The sequence below is a fragment of the Rhinopithecus roxellana genome, chromosome 6 (assembly GCF_007565055.1).
Source record: "Rhinopithecus roxellana isolate Shanxi Qingling chromosome 6, ASM756505v1, whole genome shotgun sequence".
In the NCBI taxonomy this organism is placed as follows: domain Eukaryota; kingdom Metazoa; phylum Chordata; class Mammalia; order Primates; family Cercopithecidae; genus Rhinopithecus; species Rhinopithecus roxellana.
In genome coordinates, this window is record NC_044554.1 from 151,543,508 (window position 1) to 151,559,929 (window position 16,422).

General features: G+C 53.0%; 1 protein-coding gene across 1 annotated transcript; it reads right to left on the reverse strand.

Moving 5' to 3' along the window:
- Positions 1–1,394: 1,394 nt before the first annotated feature.
- GHRHR (growth hormone releasing hormone receptor) lies at positions 1,395–16,111 on the reverse strand. Its single transcript, XM_010365068.2, has 13 exons — positions 15,945–16,111; positions 11,952–12,054; positions 11,718–11,825; positions 10,913–11,010; positions 9,636–9,733; positions 8,758–8,890; positions 6,718–6,871; positions 6,372–6,432; positions 5,785–5,854; positions 4,942–5,033; positions 4,250–4,379; positions 3,591–3,632; positions 1,395–1,804 (listed from the first exon to the last, which is right to left on the reverse strand). Exons 1-13 carry the CDS (start codon positions 16,026–16,028, stop codon positions 1,679–1,681), a joined length of 1,299 nt encoding a protein of 432 aa, XP_010363370.2. The 5' UTR covers positions 16,029–16,111; the 3' UTR covers positions 1,395–1,678.
- Positions 16,112–16,422: the final 311 nt, after the last annotated feature.

Below are 16,422 nucleotides of genomic sequence, written 5' to 3' on the forward strand. Positions count from 1 at the left end.
TGGACACAGCCTGGGTCTCCTTCTCCTCCCTGCTGCCAAGAAGGAGGTTGGAGGAGGGACAGACTATGTAGATGTGTTACATTAAGGGAGTCCTCACTTAATGGGTGGGGGACAGCAGGCAGTACGCTGGGACCCAGGAGGGCACGCAATGGAGAGGACATAAGAAAAAGACCTGGAGTTGAGGCATCTCCACTCCAGAGCAAAATAGGGAAAGAGACTCAAGCAATTTCCAGAAGAAGAAACCCAAAAGGCAAGTGGGTACAGTAAGAGATGTTTACACCCATTAGATATCAGGGAGATGCAAATTAGGACAACAGTGCCATGGCACTTTACACCCATTTGGCTGGCGAACATTACAAAGCTGGGTAATGTCAAGTGTTGGTGGGGCTGTGGGATTTAGGGACCTCAAGAGCTGCTGGTGGAGTGCAGATCTGAGGCATGCAACCTAGCACCACTGAGTCACATCAACAGGAGGCATAATGGATGCCCAGCACTGCTCCTCCTGGGTGTGAGTCCCGGACAGAGGCTCACTCTCACAGATTCTGGAGGAGACTAGCATGTGTATGTTCACTGGAGTGCAGGGGAGACAGGACAGGACAGTAACCCGTGGGCAATGACTCTACACAGCACCACATAGTCAAAACAACGGACCAGATGTATGCAGAGAAACACGGGAGTGTCCCTTCCCCACCCCGCCCTTTTTTTTCTTTTTCCTTTCTTTCTTTTTTTTTTTAAGATGGAGTTTCGCTTTTGTCACCCAGGCTAGAGTGCAGGGGCATGATCTTGGCTCACTGTAACCTCTGTCTCCTGGGTTCAAGTGATTACCCTGCCTCAGCCTCCCAAGTAGCTGGGACTACAGGCGCCCACCACCACACCCAGCTAATTTTTTGCATTTTTAGTAGAGACAGTGTTTTGCTATGTTGGCCATGATGGTCTCGAACTCCTGACCTCAGGTGATCTGCCCTCCTCAGCCTCCCAAAGTGCTGGGATTACAGGCATGAGCCGCTGCGCCCAGCCCTGGGAGCATCTCTTAAAAGCACAGTGCTGAGGGGGAAACGTTAGAAGCAGGATGAGGCATATGACCAACAGCATTTATGTAAATTAAAGTACAGACACACAAAACACCACGTATTTTGCAAGACACACAGAAACACAAGTATTCACATTAAGCATGCTTGCTTGTTTGCCTGTGAGAGGAGGCGAATGGGAGTGGTGAAGACAAAAGAGAGTACATTTTAAGAATAAATAAAACAAGAGGCCCCTTGCACAGATACATAATCATAATGTAGCATGAACTGAGGAATGATGAACGCAGCTCAGCACCAGACATCCAAATAAAGAACGCAGGTGCGCTCCCCTTTAGAGGCCCATTTATTCACTCAAACATATGTCTATTCATTTACAGGATTATTGGCTCCTCTGAGCCTTGGGCTAGAGCCCCAGGCCCCAGGAAGAGAAATGGATGAGAGCAGACACAGAGGGACCACAGAAGTCAGAAGTAAACATACAGGAACCTCAAAAGAGAGTCAGATGCAGAGACAGGGAGGAAGGGCCGCCCCTACCCTAGGCTGGGTAACAGCTGGGGTGGGGATATGGCCCCCTTGCTCTGCCAGAGCATGGCAGACCCATGGTAGCTGCCTAAGTTCAAGTGTGGACTCCAGTGGCATGATGAGGCAGCTTAGCACATAGATGTCAACACCTTTGCCGCCGAGCGGGAAGGCGTGGTCCACTTAGCACGGGTCCTCCAGGCTGGCAGAAGCTCAGGGTCATGGCCATGCCACTTCCGTGAGATCTCAGTCCTCACCTCCAGGGACAAGGAAGAGGACATTAGGAAGGTCCCCCTGTGGCTTTGCTACTCAACCCCAATGAGACTAAGGTGCAGGGAGAGACCGTGTAAGAGAAACAGAGACATGGGGCAGGAAAAGTCATGCTTGGGCACAGGCACTACTAAGTACTACCTCTGGAGGATACTACTTCCTCCTTCCTGTGAGTATTTCTCACCATTCTTTTAGCTCCTTTCTCTGATTTTAGCCCTGCCTTTGAGCCCAGCCCAAGACATTTATAGGTGCTTTCTTGAGTTCCTGGTCAAATAACTACCCTGTTCTCTCTTAATCACTTAGACCACTCCTTGCTCTGGGGCTCAATTTTGTGAGCTCAACTCTGGCCACTGGAAATCTGTCCAGAGGACACGACCTGAAGGGAGAAAGGATTCAGAACTCTATCTGAGGGGTTGCAGCTGAGGGGACTGAAAGTAACTAAGAGAAAAGTAGCCTGAGGTGAGGTGGAAGGGTGGGATTGGGGGGTGGGGGTGCTGTCTGTATCTTTCCATCTCCGAGGGGCTTTCAGGGGCATAGGGTGCTGAGAGAATGTGCCTCATGCAGTGGAGCCGAACTGGGGTTGTGGTGAAAGACAAAAGGAATCAGATACCTGTTCAACATAAAGATGATCTTTCCCATAGCTGCCTGACAACAGAAAGAGCTACTGGGAGGTAGTAAGCTCCCTGTCACCAGAGGTATGTAACCACCTGGTCTCCAACACCGCTTCCCGAGACAGCTCCCTTCACAACTCTTTGCGGAAACACTTTTTCCACACCCCACCAGCCTCAGCCTGGGATGCTTCTTGCCCCTCCCAGGACCCCCAGGGCCCGTGGTCTGCTACACCCAGACACCAGATAAGGCTGAATGGGACTTAGAGAGGCCAGGTGAGGAGTAAAGAGAGAGAGAGGGGAAGGAGCAGTAAGGGACAGAGGTGGCAGATGAGATGGGAGCGACGCTCCACAGCGAAGGGGATAGGGCATCTGCAGCCAGCTCTCACAGAACGCAGAGCCCGTGGCAAATCCATGGCCAGCAGAGGGAGTGCATGGCCCTGCAGGTGCACGAAGGGGAAACTTGGGAGTCTGGGGCATTGAGATCAATTCTCCCCTGCCTCTCTCCCCAGAGCAGGACTGTCCTAAGGGGGAAATTCAGTGTCTCCTGGGTGGAATTCACTTTGCATCAGTCTCTGCCATGTCCCCACGTTTCCACATGTGCAGCAGCACCATCTGTTCTGTCTTTTCATGCCTATCTCCCCTTCCATCCACTCTTTTTGTGTGTCTGTTTCCTTTAGGTGCTCTCTGTTTCTCGGGCTCCGGATCTTCCTCTTTGTCTCTGCATCTGATTATTTTCCTAGTTCCCTGTATGTTTACCTCTGACTTTCTTGGTTCCTCTATCTGTTCTGATTGTCTCTCCCTCAGCTGGCATACCCCCTACCCAACTCTCCCCTTTGTTCAATTTTAGGAACACATAACTGGGGGATTCCTTCTGACTCCCTACCCTGATCCTTCTCCTGATCCCTGAAAGGCCTCCTCCACCTCCTGAAGAGTAGCTAGTAGAACTTAGCCCAGCTCAGAGGAAGGATAGATAAGAGATGTTGACAGGAAATATTCCGGTTCAGCTTGATCCAGAAGCTCAGGACAGACTACCACAAAGGCTCACAGGAGTCAAGGTGTGGCCTGAACTGGGGTTTACAGGGCCTGAGTGGGAGAGAGGAGGGGAGGCCTTAGGTCTGGTGGGAGGGGGACTCCATGAGGGATAGCCTCAAAAGTCACACACCTCTTGGTTGAGGAAGCAGTAGAGGATGGCCACGATGAAGCCCTGTGGGACAAAGAAGAAAGACCCCATCAGAACACTTTGGCCTGGCCTGAAGGTGTCCACAGTCTTTCTGCTACCTTTTCCCTACTCATCCCTATGGCTTGGGCCAGGTCTGATTGAAAGGGGAATTTAGATGCATTCATTCCTTACTATGTGCCAGGCATAGTGTCTCATAGAATTGTTGTAGCAAGCCTGCCAGGGCTGTACTGTTGGCCCCATTCCTCTGACTTTATTTCTGCATCACTTGTGAATGAGCACAACACTTGGCACATAATAGGGGATCAGTAAGAGTTGAATAGATTGGATGGATGGATGGATGGATGGATGGATGGATGGATGGATAGGTGGTGGGTGGGTGGATGGATGGATGGGTGGGTGGGTGGGTAGGTGAGTGGATGGATGGATGCATGGATGGATGGATGAATGGATGGAAGAATGCATGGGTAGTTGAATACATAGATAGATGGGTGGCTGGAAGATGGACAGACAGACAGATATTTGAATAGATGGATGAAAAAGAATAGCCGTCACCCTGTTGTGAACTCAGCCAAGGCCTGTGGGCAACAGCACCTCCCTCCAGCACCCCCAGTTGAAAGAAAGAGTGCCTGCAGAGGCCTCACCTGGAAGGATCCCAGTCCCAGCTCCAGGGGGAGGCGGATGCCCAGGCCAGCATTGTCTGGCAGGAAGTTGAAGATGATGTAGTGAATTCCAAAGAGTGGGATCAAGAAAAGTGTCGACTTGGAGAGACGCCTGCAGGAAAGACAAATCCGAGGCTCCCAAGGCTGGGATTAGAAACTGTCATGTGCACTTCGTCTCCTCTCACTTCCTACCACCTCCCTATATCCACTCTGTGAACCAGCCACCTTGGGAAATACCACCTCCCCACAATCACCCTGGGCTTTTTTTATTTCTGGGCCATGGATCCTACTGGTTCCCCTGACAACTGTTCTTGCCCCAGTTTATCCCAAAGTCTATGCATCTTTCAAAGTGTGGATCAAAACCACTTCCTCCAGGAAGTCTTCCTTGACCACACCACCCTTTACCTAGAAAGGATCCCTCTCCCCAGGCTCCCATAGAAATTGACCCCAGCACTCATCGTTCTATTTGGCATGGGAACTGGCTGTTTGGAGTCCTCATCCTTCCAATAATGTGATCCCCTAGAAGGAAGGGGCCAGGTCTATTCTGTCTCTGGGAACATAGGGAAGAGTATGGGGCTGAGGTCATGAATGCCTGTTGGAAGAGACAGAACCACCACATCGAATCCCTCTCCAGTTACCCTTTCCCAGTGTCCCCAGACATGAACACACAGTACCAATGCTGAGACTGGGTATGGAGGCTGCCCTGAGCTGGCTCCAGTTTCCTCACCAGGATGCGGATAATATTGAGAAAAAGCCCAAAGTTCACCTGGAAATAGAGGCATAGGAAGGTGGAAGACAAGGGTGAGGGGGTAGCCTTGGGTGGCTGGGGTGAGCCCCAGTCCATTTGGGAACTAGAAAATTTAAATCCTTGAGACGTGAGAACGTGCAGGTGAATGAATGCACAGATCATTGCTCCAGAATTTGTAGCCTGGAGCTGGGAGGTCCCACATTTGAGCCTTGGAGGACAGAGAAGGACCCAGGATTCCTGTCCCTCTCCAGTCCTGGGATCAAGGGGGGTGATCAGGCCTCGCCACCAGCCTCCAGCCACCTCCCAGACTCTTCTCTAGCACAAAGCAGATGTCCCTCACTTTGCACAGTTGCTAAGTTGCAAAACATTTGTACATTTACCAAAGCCATGCAAAGCAGTCTTCACTGCCTCTGTGTTGTGTGTGAGAGCAGAGGGAGGAGAAGGGTTTAGCTACAGACTCCATTTACTGCCCCCACCCCGCACCCCCAGTCTCTCACTGCAGTGGTAAATGATCTGCAACCAGCGCATTACACTCATCAAAATTGAGCTGGAACAGCCCGCATGCTGATGGAGACCACCACCCCTCTGGTTTTACTAACAGGATACTGAGGCCCAGAGAGGGCCTCACAGAGAATCAGTGGCAGAGCGAGGCTGGAGCCCAGTCTTCAAGACACCCAGCCTGGAGTTGCATTTCCTGCTGTGCACAGCCCCTCGGTAGTTTCAGGGAGGTTGACTGAATAAAGCGAAGGACACTGGCCCAGGGACTGACCCCGACTGAGAGAACGATGGGTCCTTTGATGATCCACCAGTAGGGGGAGCTGTTGTCCAGGTCCCAGCACCTGTGGAGAGAGGCAAGAATGCCATTGTTGGAAAGTCCCCTTTACTGTGGTGACGCAGACACCTCCCTCCTCTCTTGGGTATTCATGACTTCTGGTCTCACCCACCTCCCCTCCAGCCTTTTCTCCTGTCTCAGCCAGTTAGGGTCTCACCCAAAGGGGCACCCCCATCCAGGCTGGGCTCACCCTTTGTATCCACCTAGATGGGCAAACGTTTCTGAACTCTGCCTGTTCAAGGCCTCCTTGCTGGCCCCAACACATCCCTTTCTCCAGGAAGCCCCCTGGCAACTCCCTCGCCCCACCTTCCCCCAGCCCCACAGCCCTAGGAATCTGAGCTCCACTCTCCTGCCAGGCTCATGCCTCCTCTGTGCTACCCACAGACTGTTCTCCCACCCCCCAACCTAGCCGAGCAGTCCCTCCTCCTCCTCTTCCCAGCCTGGAGAACAGCCCGCGGCCTGACTGTCCACTCCACACCCCATGTAGGCCCAGCCGGTATAATGAGGTGGCCGCTCCGACTCACGCAATGTCCTCGAAGGCCAGTTTGCAGCCCACCCACGTGCCAGTGAAGAGCACAGGCAGCCCTATGGGAGGACGGAGAGACACAAACGAGGGGGTCTGCATCTTTGGCTCTGAGCTCTGGCCCCACCTCCCACCACCATCAGCCAGGTAGGGCACTGCAAAGGAAGGGCCGGACAGGACCCTAGAGCCAGGGCCCTGGTGCCACCTCCAACACTTGCTGCTGGACTGTGGCCTGTCCCTCCCCTTCTCTGGGCCTCAGACTGATGTGGAGGGGCCTTTATGTGAACTCCCTGGGCCTTCCCAGCCCTTTCCCTCCCAATGGTGCCCAACCTGCCCTCAGTGCTCACCCCAGCCAGCGAGAACCAGCCACCAGAAGGCTCTCCTTGAGCTGGGGGAGGTGGAGGCCAGTAGGCAGGTCAGGTAGACAGCTTCTGCCAACAGCCAGCTGAAGTTGGTCATGGTGGCGAAATGAGAGGTGGCCACAGAGACCTTGCATAGAACCTGGGGGCCGGGACCTGGGTGCTTCAGAGCTGGGACACCCACTGGAGCCCCCACCCCAATCTCCCCTACCCTACTCAGATACAGAACCTCCAGGCCCCTCCACCTTAGGCTGGGACCTCCAGCTCCTTGGGCCACCTGAGAGGAGGTGTGGTGATATACACTGAGGGTTAAGAGCACAGATTTGGGATCTAGACAGCTTGGCTTCTAATTTGCCATCTATTTCCTGTGCAAATCTCCTCACACCTTAGCTTTTCATCTGTAAAAGGAAAAACTTCCAATACCTAGCTCAAGTCCTTGTCATAAGGATTAAATGGAAACTGCCTAAGACTTGCTTCTATTTTCACTTACCCCCATCCTTCCTGAGCTGAAGTCAATCCCTAGAGTTGACTTATTCAGCCACAGTTCTGTCTTGCAAAAAACACACACAGGCACCTGTGCATTCACTCACTCACTGCATGACTTGATCACCTGCCAGCGGGTGAGCAGGACCACCTCTGAGTTCCGTTGGCCCAGGTTTGATCCCAGCCCCACCCATGTGCCACTGGGTGACCTTGCCAATTGCTTCTCCTCTACAAAATGGGATTAAAATGATCTTTCTTCTTCAAGTTGTTTTAAAAATTCAAGAGATAATGCCAGCTGATTCTTGAACAACAAAGGTGTGAACTGCTGAAGTCCATTTACACATAGATTTTCTTCCATCTCTGTCACCCCTAAGACACCAAGACCAACTTCTCTTCCTCCTGCCCCTCAGACTACTCAACATAAAGACGATGGGGATAAAGACCTCCGTGATGATCCACTTCCATTTAAAAACAGTAAATTTATTTTCCCTTCTTTACGATGTTTTTAAAAATTTTTCTCTAGCTTACTTTATTGTAAGAATACAGTATATAACACATGTAACAGATAAATATGTGTTAATCAGTCATTTATGTTATTAGTAAGGCTTCAGGTCAACAGTAGGCAATCAGTTAAGTTTGGGGGAGTCAAGAGTTATACTTGAATTTTCAGCTGAAAGGGGGGCCAACACCACTAACCCCATGTTGTTCAAAGGATAACTATACATGTAAAGCACTTAGTACAATGCCTGGCACAAAATAAGTGCTCAGTGTGAAGTATGATTAATTCTTTCATCAGTTAATTGAGGTCACGTGTTAGTTTGCTCACTGATTTCGCTGTTCATTTCCAGCATACTTGTAGAGAATCCAGCAGTTGCTAGGTCTCCACATTCTGCCCAACTTCCCTTTAATTTCAGTTGCCTCTTATTGTCTCCACTCCACCTCTCCCATGGTGCCTTCCCAGTTTCTTGGACATGGCCTAGGTCCTTCTGCCTTTGCGAGCTTGTTCCCCCTGGTCCCTCCTCTGGAATGTTCTCCTTCCCCATCTCCCTATTGTTGCTGCCAACACAGCTCCAGGGTCCCCTCCTCCCTGAAGCCCTCTGTCATTCTCTCCTAGCTCTCAGCTTCCTCCACTTGGGAGTCCCCTAATCTGTGTGCATTCTGTCCCATGGGCTCTTCCTAAAGGAGGGACCCAGCTCCTCCCAGCCCCTTGCATACACACCCCCAGCACAGACCAATGAGTGCTCAGGGAGGAATGAAAGGAAAGGAAAAGGCTGTGCATAGTGAAACATGGTCTAGGTTGCACTACAGAATGCGGAGTAGAGCATGCAATATAGGAAATGACATGGATCGACACCACAGTCCAGGAAAGGCGTGAGAACTTAGGGCCTGACATGGGAGAGGAGCATTTTCCTGTTCTGTAATTGGCCATGCAGGAACCCCAGGGTCAGCCCACAGGGCAGGAAAGGCTGGGGCAGGCACTTCTGGGTCTGTAATCCCACCTCCTCTCTCCCCTACCCACCCAGCCCCTTCACCCACGGCCATTACAGTAGAGAAGCTGCAGTAGTCAGTGTTGTCGCTGTGGAAAAGGGCAGCATCCTTCAGGAACACAGCACCCGCCTTGAGGATAAAAGTGGCGAACAGCTGGGTGTGGACATAGTTCCGGGGGCAGTGGAGCCTCCTGGGGGGAGTGGGAGAAATGAGGAACAAGCAGCAAGTGGGGGAGGGGATTCTGGTGTGCTGCAACTGGGCTGAGCAGGGCAGGAGGTGAATCAAATCAAATTGGATGCAATCAAACTGAATTGAATTGAGCTGAACTGGAGGCTTCAGTTTAACCCTTGCAGGACAGCTGAGCAACCATTCCTGTGCTCAGGGTAAGTGTGGAAACAGAGGAATATCTGGTCCCTGCCTTGAGGGTGCTCATAGTCTCAGGGAAGAGAGGCAGAAATGGCAGGTACCACCCACAGGAGCCCCCTGGATGATCAGAGACACTCATCCCCATGAGACCAAGATCAGCACAGGCCAGATGCCATGCTCAGACTTTGAAGGCTAGAGGAGGGGGTGGGGTCTTAAAAGGGACAATGGTCAGAGAGTTGTAACAGTCAAGAGGGCCTCCGGGCAGGAGGCAGAGGACTGTTAGATGCAGATAGAAGCTGGGCTTTCTCAGATATAAATACACTGAGAAAAATGAGGAATTCTAAGCAAATAGAATGAGTGCCACATAAGCAAAGGGGCAGAGATAGGAGTGAGTTCTGGTGTTTGAAGAGATGGGTCTACATGGTGGGGAAAAGGGAAGGGAAAGTTAGACATGGGTATGGTGCCTAGATCTGGGAAGTTCATGGCTATGCAGGCAAGGAAGCAGACTTGGCCCTCTGGGAAATAGGGAGCCAAGGAAGGTTCTTGAGCTGGTGATGAGGGTGGCAAACCTGAGAGCAACCAGGATGGTGATGGCCACGAAGAGGGCTACAATAGAGATGCTATGGCCCATGGTGTAGATAATCTTCACTGTGGAGAAGTAAGATTCCTGGGAAGGGCAGAGACAGAAGAAAGTCTCAGCTTCAGGGCCTTTGGGGGAAAGAGAGGCTTGGCAATCAAGCAGGTGAAGACTTTGCCATTCCACCCCAACATTGCCCATCTGGAGGCAGAGGTGTCCGCAGGTACCATGGAAAGCTCCCCCTATGCACTAGAGCTTTTGTTTCTAGTCTGCCTTCCACCTGACCTGCGGGTGAGGGAGGAGCAGTGGCGAGGAGTGGAGATGCTTAACACTCATTATGCTTTGGGGGTGAGGAGAGGCAGCCGCAGATACTACAGGTCCCTGGGGAATGACAAAAGCCCAAGAGGAAATCAGCTTGTTTATTGACATCCAGCTTGCTCATCAGCTTAAGAACACAATGTCCCCAAATAAAGGAGACAGCCAGGGACACCTGGGGCCACAGGCAGGCAGGCAAAAGGTTCCCATGGCCAAGTGTTTGGATCAGTCAGAGTGCAGCCTGGCCCTGAAGATAGAGGGTGCAGGCAAGGGAAGGGAGCAGGGGCCGGGGCACTGGCCCCAATCCCAGCTCTCCTGCGGGGTCCCGGCAATCACTGCCTGTCCCTGACTCAGTCTTTCCATCTGAAAAATGCTTACAGAAAAATGCTTCCATCTGAAAAATGCTTATAGTCATGCTTTACCTTTCAGAGATCAAGGGGACAGAGAAACAGGATGATGGGTGTGGGAGTGTCTTGCAAAGACCCTGCTGGATGCAGAAGTGTGGGTGTGCTCACTGGTATTAGGAGCTCTCTGCAATCACTCTGGGCTTGAGTTTCCCTCATTTGCCCACACCACAACCATGCACACTGCTCCACAGACTGAGGGTCAGAGAAGAAAAGGAACTTCCCAGGGCTGCCAGGATCCTTGTTGCCTCTGGAACCACTTTAAGCTCCCTGCCCTGGAGACCTGGACACGGAACCAAGACAGCAGCCAGCAGATCTCCCACATGCCCTCTGCCCTGCTTCTCCCTCCAAGTAACTTGGCCCGTGGGTCACCCTTGAGTAACTTAGCAGAAGACCCCCTCTTCTCCAGATGCTTCACTGCTGTCTGCTGGAAAACCGCTGTAAGGAATATTCCAACCGGCAGGCTGGGGAATGGAGGCCCCGACGTTGTGCACCCACCCATACAAATGTCCATGGCAGTCCTTCCTCCAGGATGCCAGGAGCCTCTTACCTCCTCAGCCAGTAGCTCCAGAGGCACAGGGCAGGCCACAGGGTAAGGTGGAAAGGGCTCAGACCAGCCAGTCATGGTACAATCCCGCTTCACAGCCCCTGGGAGGCAAGCAAGACTCTCTAGCCACAACTCCTTCCCTCTCCCCAGGAGGGGGCTGGGGGTGCCATGGACCATCAAGTGACCCTGACAGGGTTTGCATGGACAGTTCCTCTCAGCAACAGAGAGAGTGGCTCCAGAGGCCTGGGGCCCAGGTGTAGCCTGCCCAGGGACACACTATGGGGCCTTCCATCTCTGGCTTCACGGGCGCCATCTCTGCACAGAGAGGATTACTCCCCTGAGGGGTGGGGAGTGGTGAGCTGGGCTGCCAGCCTCCTAAAGGCAGTAGGGGAGAAAAGAGGCCCTCGCTGTCCAGGCACCCAGGCCAGGGAGGTAAAGCAGAGCAGCGGGGTGCCCCACCCTCTCCATCCTGGGCAGTTAGTGGTGTCTTGGCAGACAGGCAGGCCTGCCCCCCTCCACCCTTGCAGCCAGCCTCCTGCTAACACCTGGAGGGCACCCAGGTCCAGCACTTACAGGTTCCGCACTCTAATCCTTTCTTGCGCAGTTAATGCTTTCGTTCTCCCCAGTTCACAGCTCAGGGAGCAGAGGTCAGGATTGACTGACGGGCCCGAGGTCACCCCAGAAGAGGGGAAGTTGGTATACAAACCCAGGTCAGTCTGCCCTCAAAGCCAGTGATGTGTCTGCCAGATTCTGCCACTTCCAGACGAAAGCACCTCCCTTTCCCACCGCCACACCCAGGACCCCTCACCTGACTCTGAGCTGAAGTGAGAGAAGAAATCAGGGCAGGGGAGGGTGACCCACTCGCCAGAGCCTGCCGTCGGCCAGCACAGCAGCCCATCCCAGGTCCTAGGGCAGCCTGGATAGAGAGCCGGGAGCAGCAGAGACTCAGCCCAGCCACAGGGCTGCCCCAGCAATCCGAGGGGTGATGCCAGAGGACATAAAGGAATCAGAGAAGCCGCCACCTGACTCCTAGGCCCCATACCCAGGGTGGTGTTGGGCATCTCCTCTGCTGCTTGTAGACAGGCACTCTCATCCTCTCTCAGCTGGGTGATGAAGTCACATTCTGGGTGCATGTGGCCCAATACCTGCTGGAAACAGTGAACAGGATGAGCCAAGCCAATTGAGTGCCTTTCTGGGCTCTGTGGTCCACATGACCTGAGAACAGGGACAAGTCCTGATTCATTTCTGTGCCCTAATCCTGAGCAAAGACCTGCTTGCAGTACTTTCAGGTGTGTTTGGTGGATGTTCAGATAGAAGGTAGGAACGAAGGAAGGAACGAAGGAAGGAAGGAAGGAAGGAGGGAGGGAGGGAGGGAGGGAGGGAGGGAGGGAGGGAAGAAAGGAAGGAAGGAAGGAAAGAAGGAAGGAAGGAAGGAAGGAAGGAAGGAAGGAAGGAAGGAAGGAAGGTAGGTAGGTGTGACTGCCTAGGCAGCTGGCTGGTGGAATGGATGAGTATACAGACAGACAGACAAATATATGGCTGGGGAGGTGGATGGATGGATGGACAGATAGATGGACGGACAGATGACTGGCTACATGGATGGGTGCATGGTGGATGAATGAGAGAGCTGTGCAAGGATGGATGTGTGGGTTCATGGATGTGTAGATGAAAGGATCATAGCCTTGACAGCTGAGCAACCCTGAAAGACTACAGTTTTAGGAACTTCCCAAATTTCGTGGTACACAGTGGCCATGAGAAATGATCTCTGGAAGCTGGAAACAGGTTGGGGTTTTTTTGGAAATCTTCTAGCAGTACTTCTGAAAGTGTGCATCAAGAATCAACTAGAGATCCACTGGGATGGAAGCAGGGATATGCAGAGATCTAGGGTGGATCTAGCACTTTGCATTTTAACAAGTTCTCCAGGGAACTGGGAATGAACAGCAGGAATTTCTAGCACTTCTCCCTCCCACCGCCCCAAACTGGAGGAAAACCAAAACTGCTCGCCCAGTAGGCCAGAGCCCAAACAGTTACATAGAAGGGAAGCCAAGTTTACAAAACATACTTTCTGCACTGTGAACTGGGTATACAGCATACACATTTTTGTATAAAACACACATCTGAGTCAACCAGTGTAGACGTCTCTTCCCCCAGACTTTCACAGGAGAGGAGTGGCTGGGGAAGGGAGAAGGGCTAGATCCTAATAGACCCTGTGCAAGCTGTGATCAGAAGCAGGACAGGGGCCGGGCGCAGTGGCTCATGCCTGTAATTCCAGCACTTTGGGAGGCCAAAGTGGGCGGATCACCTGAAGTCAGGAGTTAGACACCAGCCTGACCAACATGGCAAAACACCATCTCTACAAAAATACAAAAATTAGCCAGGCGTGGTGACATGCTCCTGTAATCCCAGCTACTCGGGAGGCTGAGGTAGGAGAATCGCTTGAACTCAGGAGGCAGAGGTTACAGTGAGCCGAAATCGTGCCACTGCACTCCAGTGTGGGCAATAAAGTGAGACTCCGTCTCAGAAAAACAAACAAAAAGAAGCAAGACAGGTAGCATGGGAGGGAGTGTCCCTCTCACAGGGATTGGGGAGGTGGCATTTGAGCTGGACCTGGGGACAAAGGAGCACTTTTTAGAGCCAGACACACACAGTGGGGAGAAGAGCGTCTGGAACAGAAGGAACATGTGCAAGGACAAGGGAAGTGGGGAAAGGTGTATTGGGGAAGTATCTGCTCAGGACTAATGTTTCTCTCCCCATGGCCCACCCCTCACCCCACCCCCGCCCCCCGACACACACACACCCTCCATGTCTAACAGGATCCGTGTCAGCAAATGTTTAATTAACAGCTAGTGTTCTTTGGGAGAAATGCAGGCACAGCAAATAGTGCAGCAGATGTAAGACCAGGGCTGGGGTCAGAGAGTAGAGACTTTGACCACCAGAATGGGGACAATAGATGGTGGGTGACCACATGGAGAGACCCGAGAGCTCTGCCGCAGACTTGTGGGCCAGGAGAAGATCTGGAGACCCAGCCCAGTAAGAAGGGTCACCCCCACCAGTGCTGCCCTGGCAGGAGAAGTCACTCCTGTCCTGCCCTGCTGACCCCATGGGTCCATGACTTGGATGCAGCTCTGCCATCTCCTGCTTGGCCCTGCAGGGCCTCAGGTGCAGATGTCACCCATTACCCAAGCTCCAGGTCTGATTTTGGTGGGTGCCCCAGACTCAGCTCTTGGCTTCCTCCCCAGGACTCATTAACCCCAGGTCCATCTCAGGGCAGAGCCCCATTGCATCTCTCCCACATCTCCCAACAGACTGAGCGCACGAAGCAGGGAAGGAAGAGCAGGAGGGCAGATGGGCCTGTATGGGACTTTCTCACACTGTCAACCTGACATTGACCCTGGGCTGTTGGAAGAGCTGTGGTCTCGGCCTATCCTTCCGCCTACCGCACAGTATGGCAAGCCCCAACCCTGCCTGGGAAACTTTTCAGGGCCAATCTGGGGGAACCACTGAGGGCAAAGGACTCCAGGTGAGCAGCTTCTTGCCAAAAGTATGGACAGACAGCGCCCACACCTCTAAGAGAAGGAGGGAAATTTAGAGAAGCCCAACTAATGACTCAGGATGTGTGGTCACAGGGACAGATGTAAGGAGAGATTCTAGGAAGGGAAGTGGTGGGAGTGGAAGGACAGATTGTTCCAAGGTTTATCCAAATGCTCCTGCTGAATCAGGACTGGCAAAACACATTCTGGGGTTCCCAGTCACCCCCACACGCATCCTGGGCCCCACCCACCCCTGAGGGGAGGCTTCATCTCTCTGGACCCCCAGGCCTCACATCTGTGCCTGCTGCTCTTCCTGGTGTCAGCAGGGGATGGAGCCCACGCTGGCAGTGATTGAGTTTTAGCTTTGGTGCTAGCACCATCTACTGAATGGCCACCACCAGGTCTTGGGTCCCTCTGCTAAAAATTAATCTTTTGCTGTAGAGCACACACAGATGGCAGCCAGGGGGCAGTCGAAGTTTCCTGTGTTGCACCCCGATGCCCAGCCTTTGACAAATCAGATTCCACTCAATGCACAACGATCCAGACCAGAGGATATTTTCTCTTTTAACAAAAGAGATAAGCAAGGCTCAGGAAGGCTGAGGAACTTACAGGTCACATGACTAGTTTCATGGGTTAGGATTCAAGCCCAAAGCCTGTGCACTTAAGAGCAGGTGCAGCAAGGTGCTCGGGAGGGGCAGCACCCTCCAATAAGGCAGCGGAGGAAGAATGCTTCAGCCCCCACGAGAACCTTGTGACTCCCAGTCTGGTCCCTGCTGTCACTTGCAGTAACCTGGAAAGTTACTGGGAAACTGCAGCACATTCGAGAAGGGCCCTCTCTCCTGATCCCCATGCTCCAGCTCTCTAGCCCATGGAGTACGATTTGGTTGTCAAAAGTCTCTCCAGCCCTCGGCATCATGAGAGGATGATGGATCCGCTAACTGCTGGAGCAGAAGCAGCTGGTCTCCACCAACTCCTCAGGTTCCACTCCTTCCCTGGCCACACCCTCTTCAAAGGAAACCACCAAGTTGGAGAGTGGTTCAAGGAGTCATGGGGCTAAGAAGAGGTCTGGAAATCTTACCACAGGAGTGTGTGGAAGCATCACAGATGCACAGCCAAGAGAAAGAGCAGACTGGGGGGACGAAGACGGGGTCCTGACTTTGCCTTCCCAATTCTGAGGCACTTGTCTTGGGGCAGACAGGGTCTCTGTGGCCCCCAGAGGGCACAGCCAGGCCCTGGGGGAAGCAATAGGAAGGTGAGCTCAGTGCAGCCCCAAGAAGGACATGTTAATAGTGCTACCCAGAGTCACTACAGACTGCCAGGCAGAGGGAGATGAGGGAGGGGGCCCTGGTATCAGGAACTCTCTAAGCCATAACCTGCCACCTGCTCGTTGGGAGGGACTCTAGAGTCGAAGGGCAGTAGGGTCTCTGCCAGGCTCCAGTTGGCCCTGTGGCTTCCAGATCTGGAGCCTAGTGGGAGAGGCAGAAGGGTCTGAACTGGCTACTCACGGTCGGTAACGGGCTCAACACGCAGAGGACGTGGGCCCCCCACATCCGGCGGTCCATGGTGAGCCCAGCAGCGGCTCCCTCCATCAGCCTCAGTAAGCCTTGGCTGTCTTCCCTCCCTTGCTGTCCCCTGACACAGCCGCTGCCACCGCATCCTCTGCTTCCCTTTCTCAGGTGGCTGTTTGCATAGGCAGGAGCTAGCCAAGGGGACACAGCCCACTGAATATTCACCAGGATTGCAGGACACCTGCTCAGCTCAGCCCTGGCCCTGAGGTGGGACTCTGTTTCCAGCAGGCAGGGGCTGAGCCCCCGCCCTCACCACCTTCTACTCTGCCTATAAGTTTGCTCGTGTGTCTGTCCTGATAGCAAAGGCCCAGAGAGGTGACAGCCACAGGTCACTTGGTCAATATTCTCTACCACTTTCTTCTCTAGGCCCAGGTCTCTGGTGGTCATCGCTGGAGTGACCTCTTAGACTGATGGG

Excerpts from the sequence above, each read along its gene's own strand:
- GHRHR (XM_010365068.2), bottom strand. The coding sequence starts at position 16,028 with ATGGAGGGAGCCGCTGCTGGGCTCACCATGGACCGCCGGATGTGGGGG. Across the intron at positions 11,826-11,951 it reads GATGCCCAACACCACCCTGG|GCTGCCCTAGGACCTGGGAT; the intron begins GTATGGGGCCTA and ends CTCTCTATCCAG. Across the intron at positions 5,034-5,784 it reads CCATCGTTCTCTCAGTCGGG|GTGAACTTTGGGCTTTTTCT; the intron begins GTCAGTCCCTGG and ends CTCTATTTCCAG.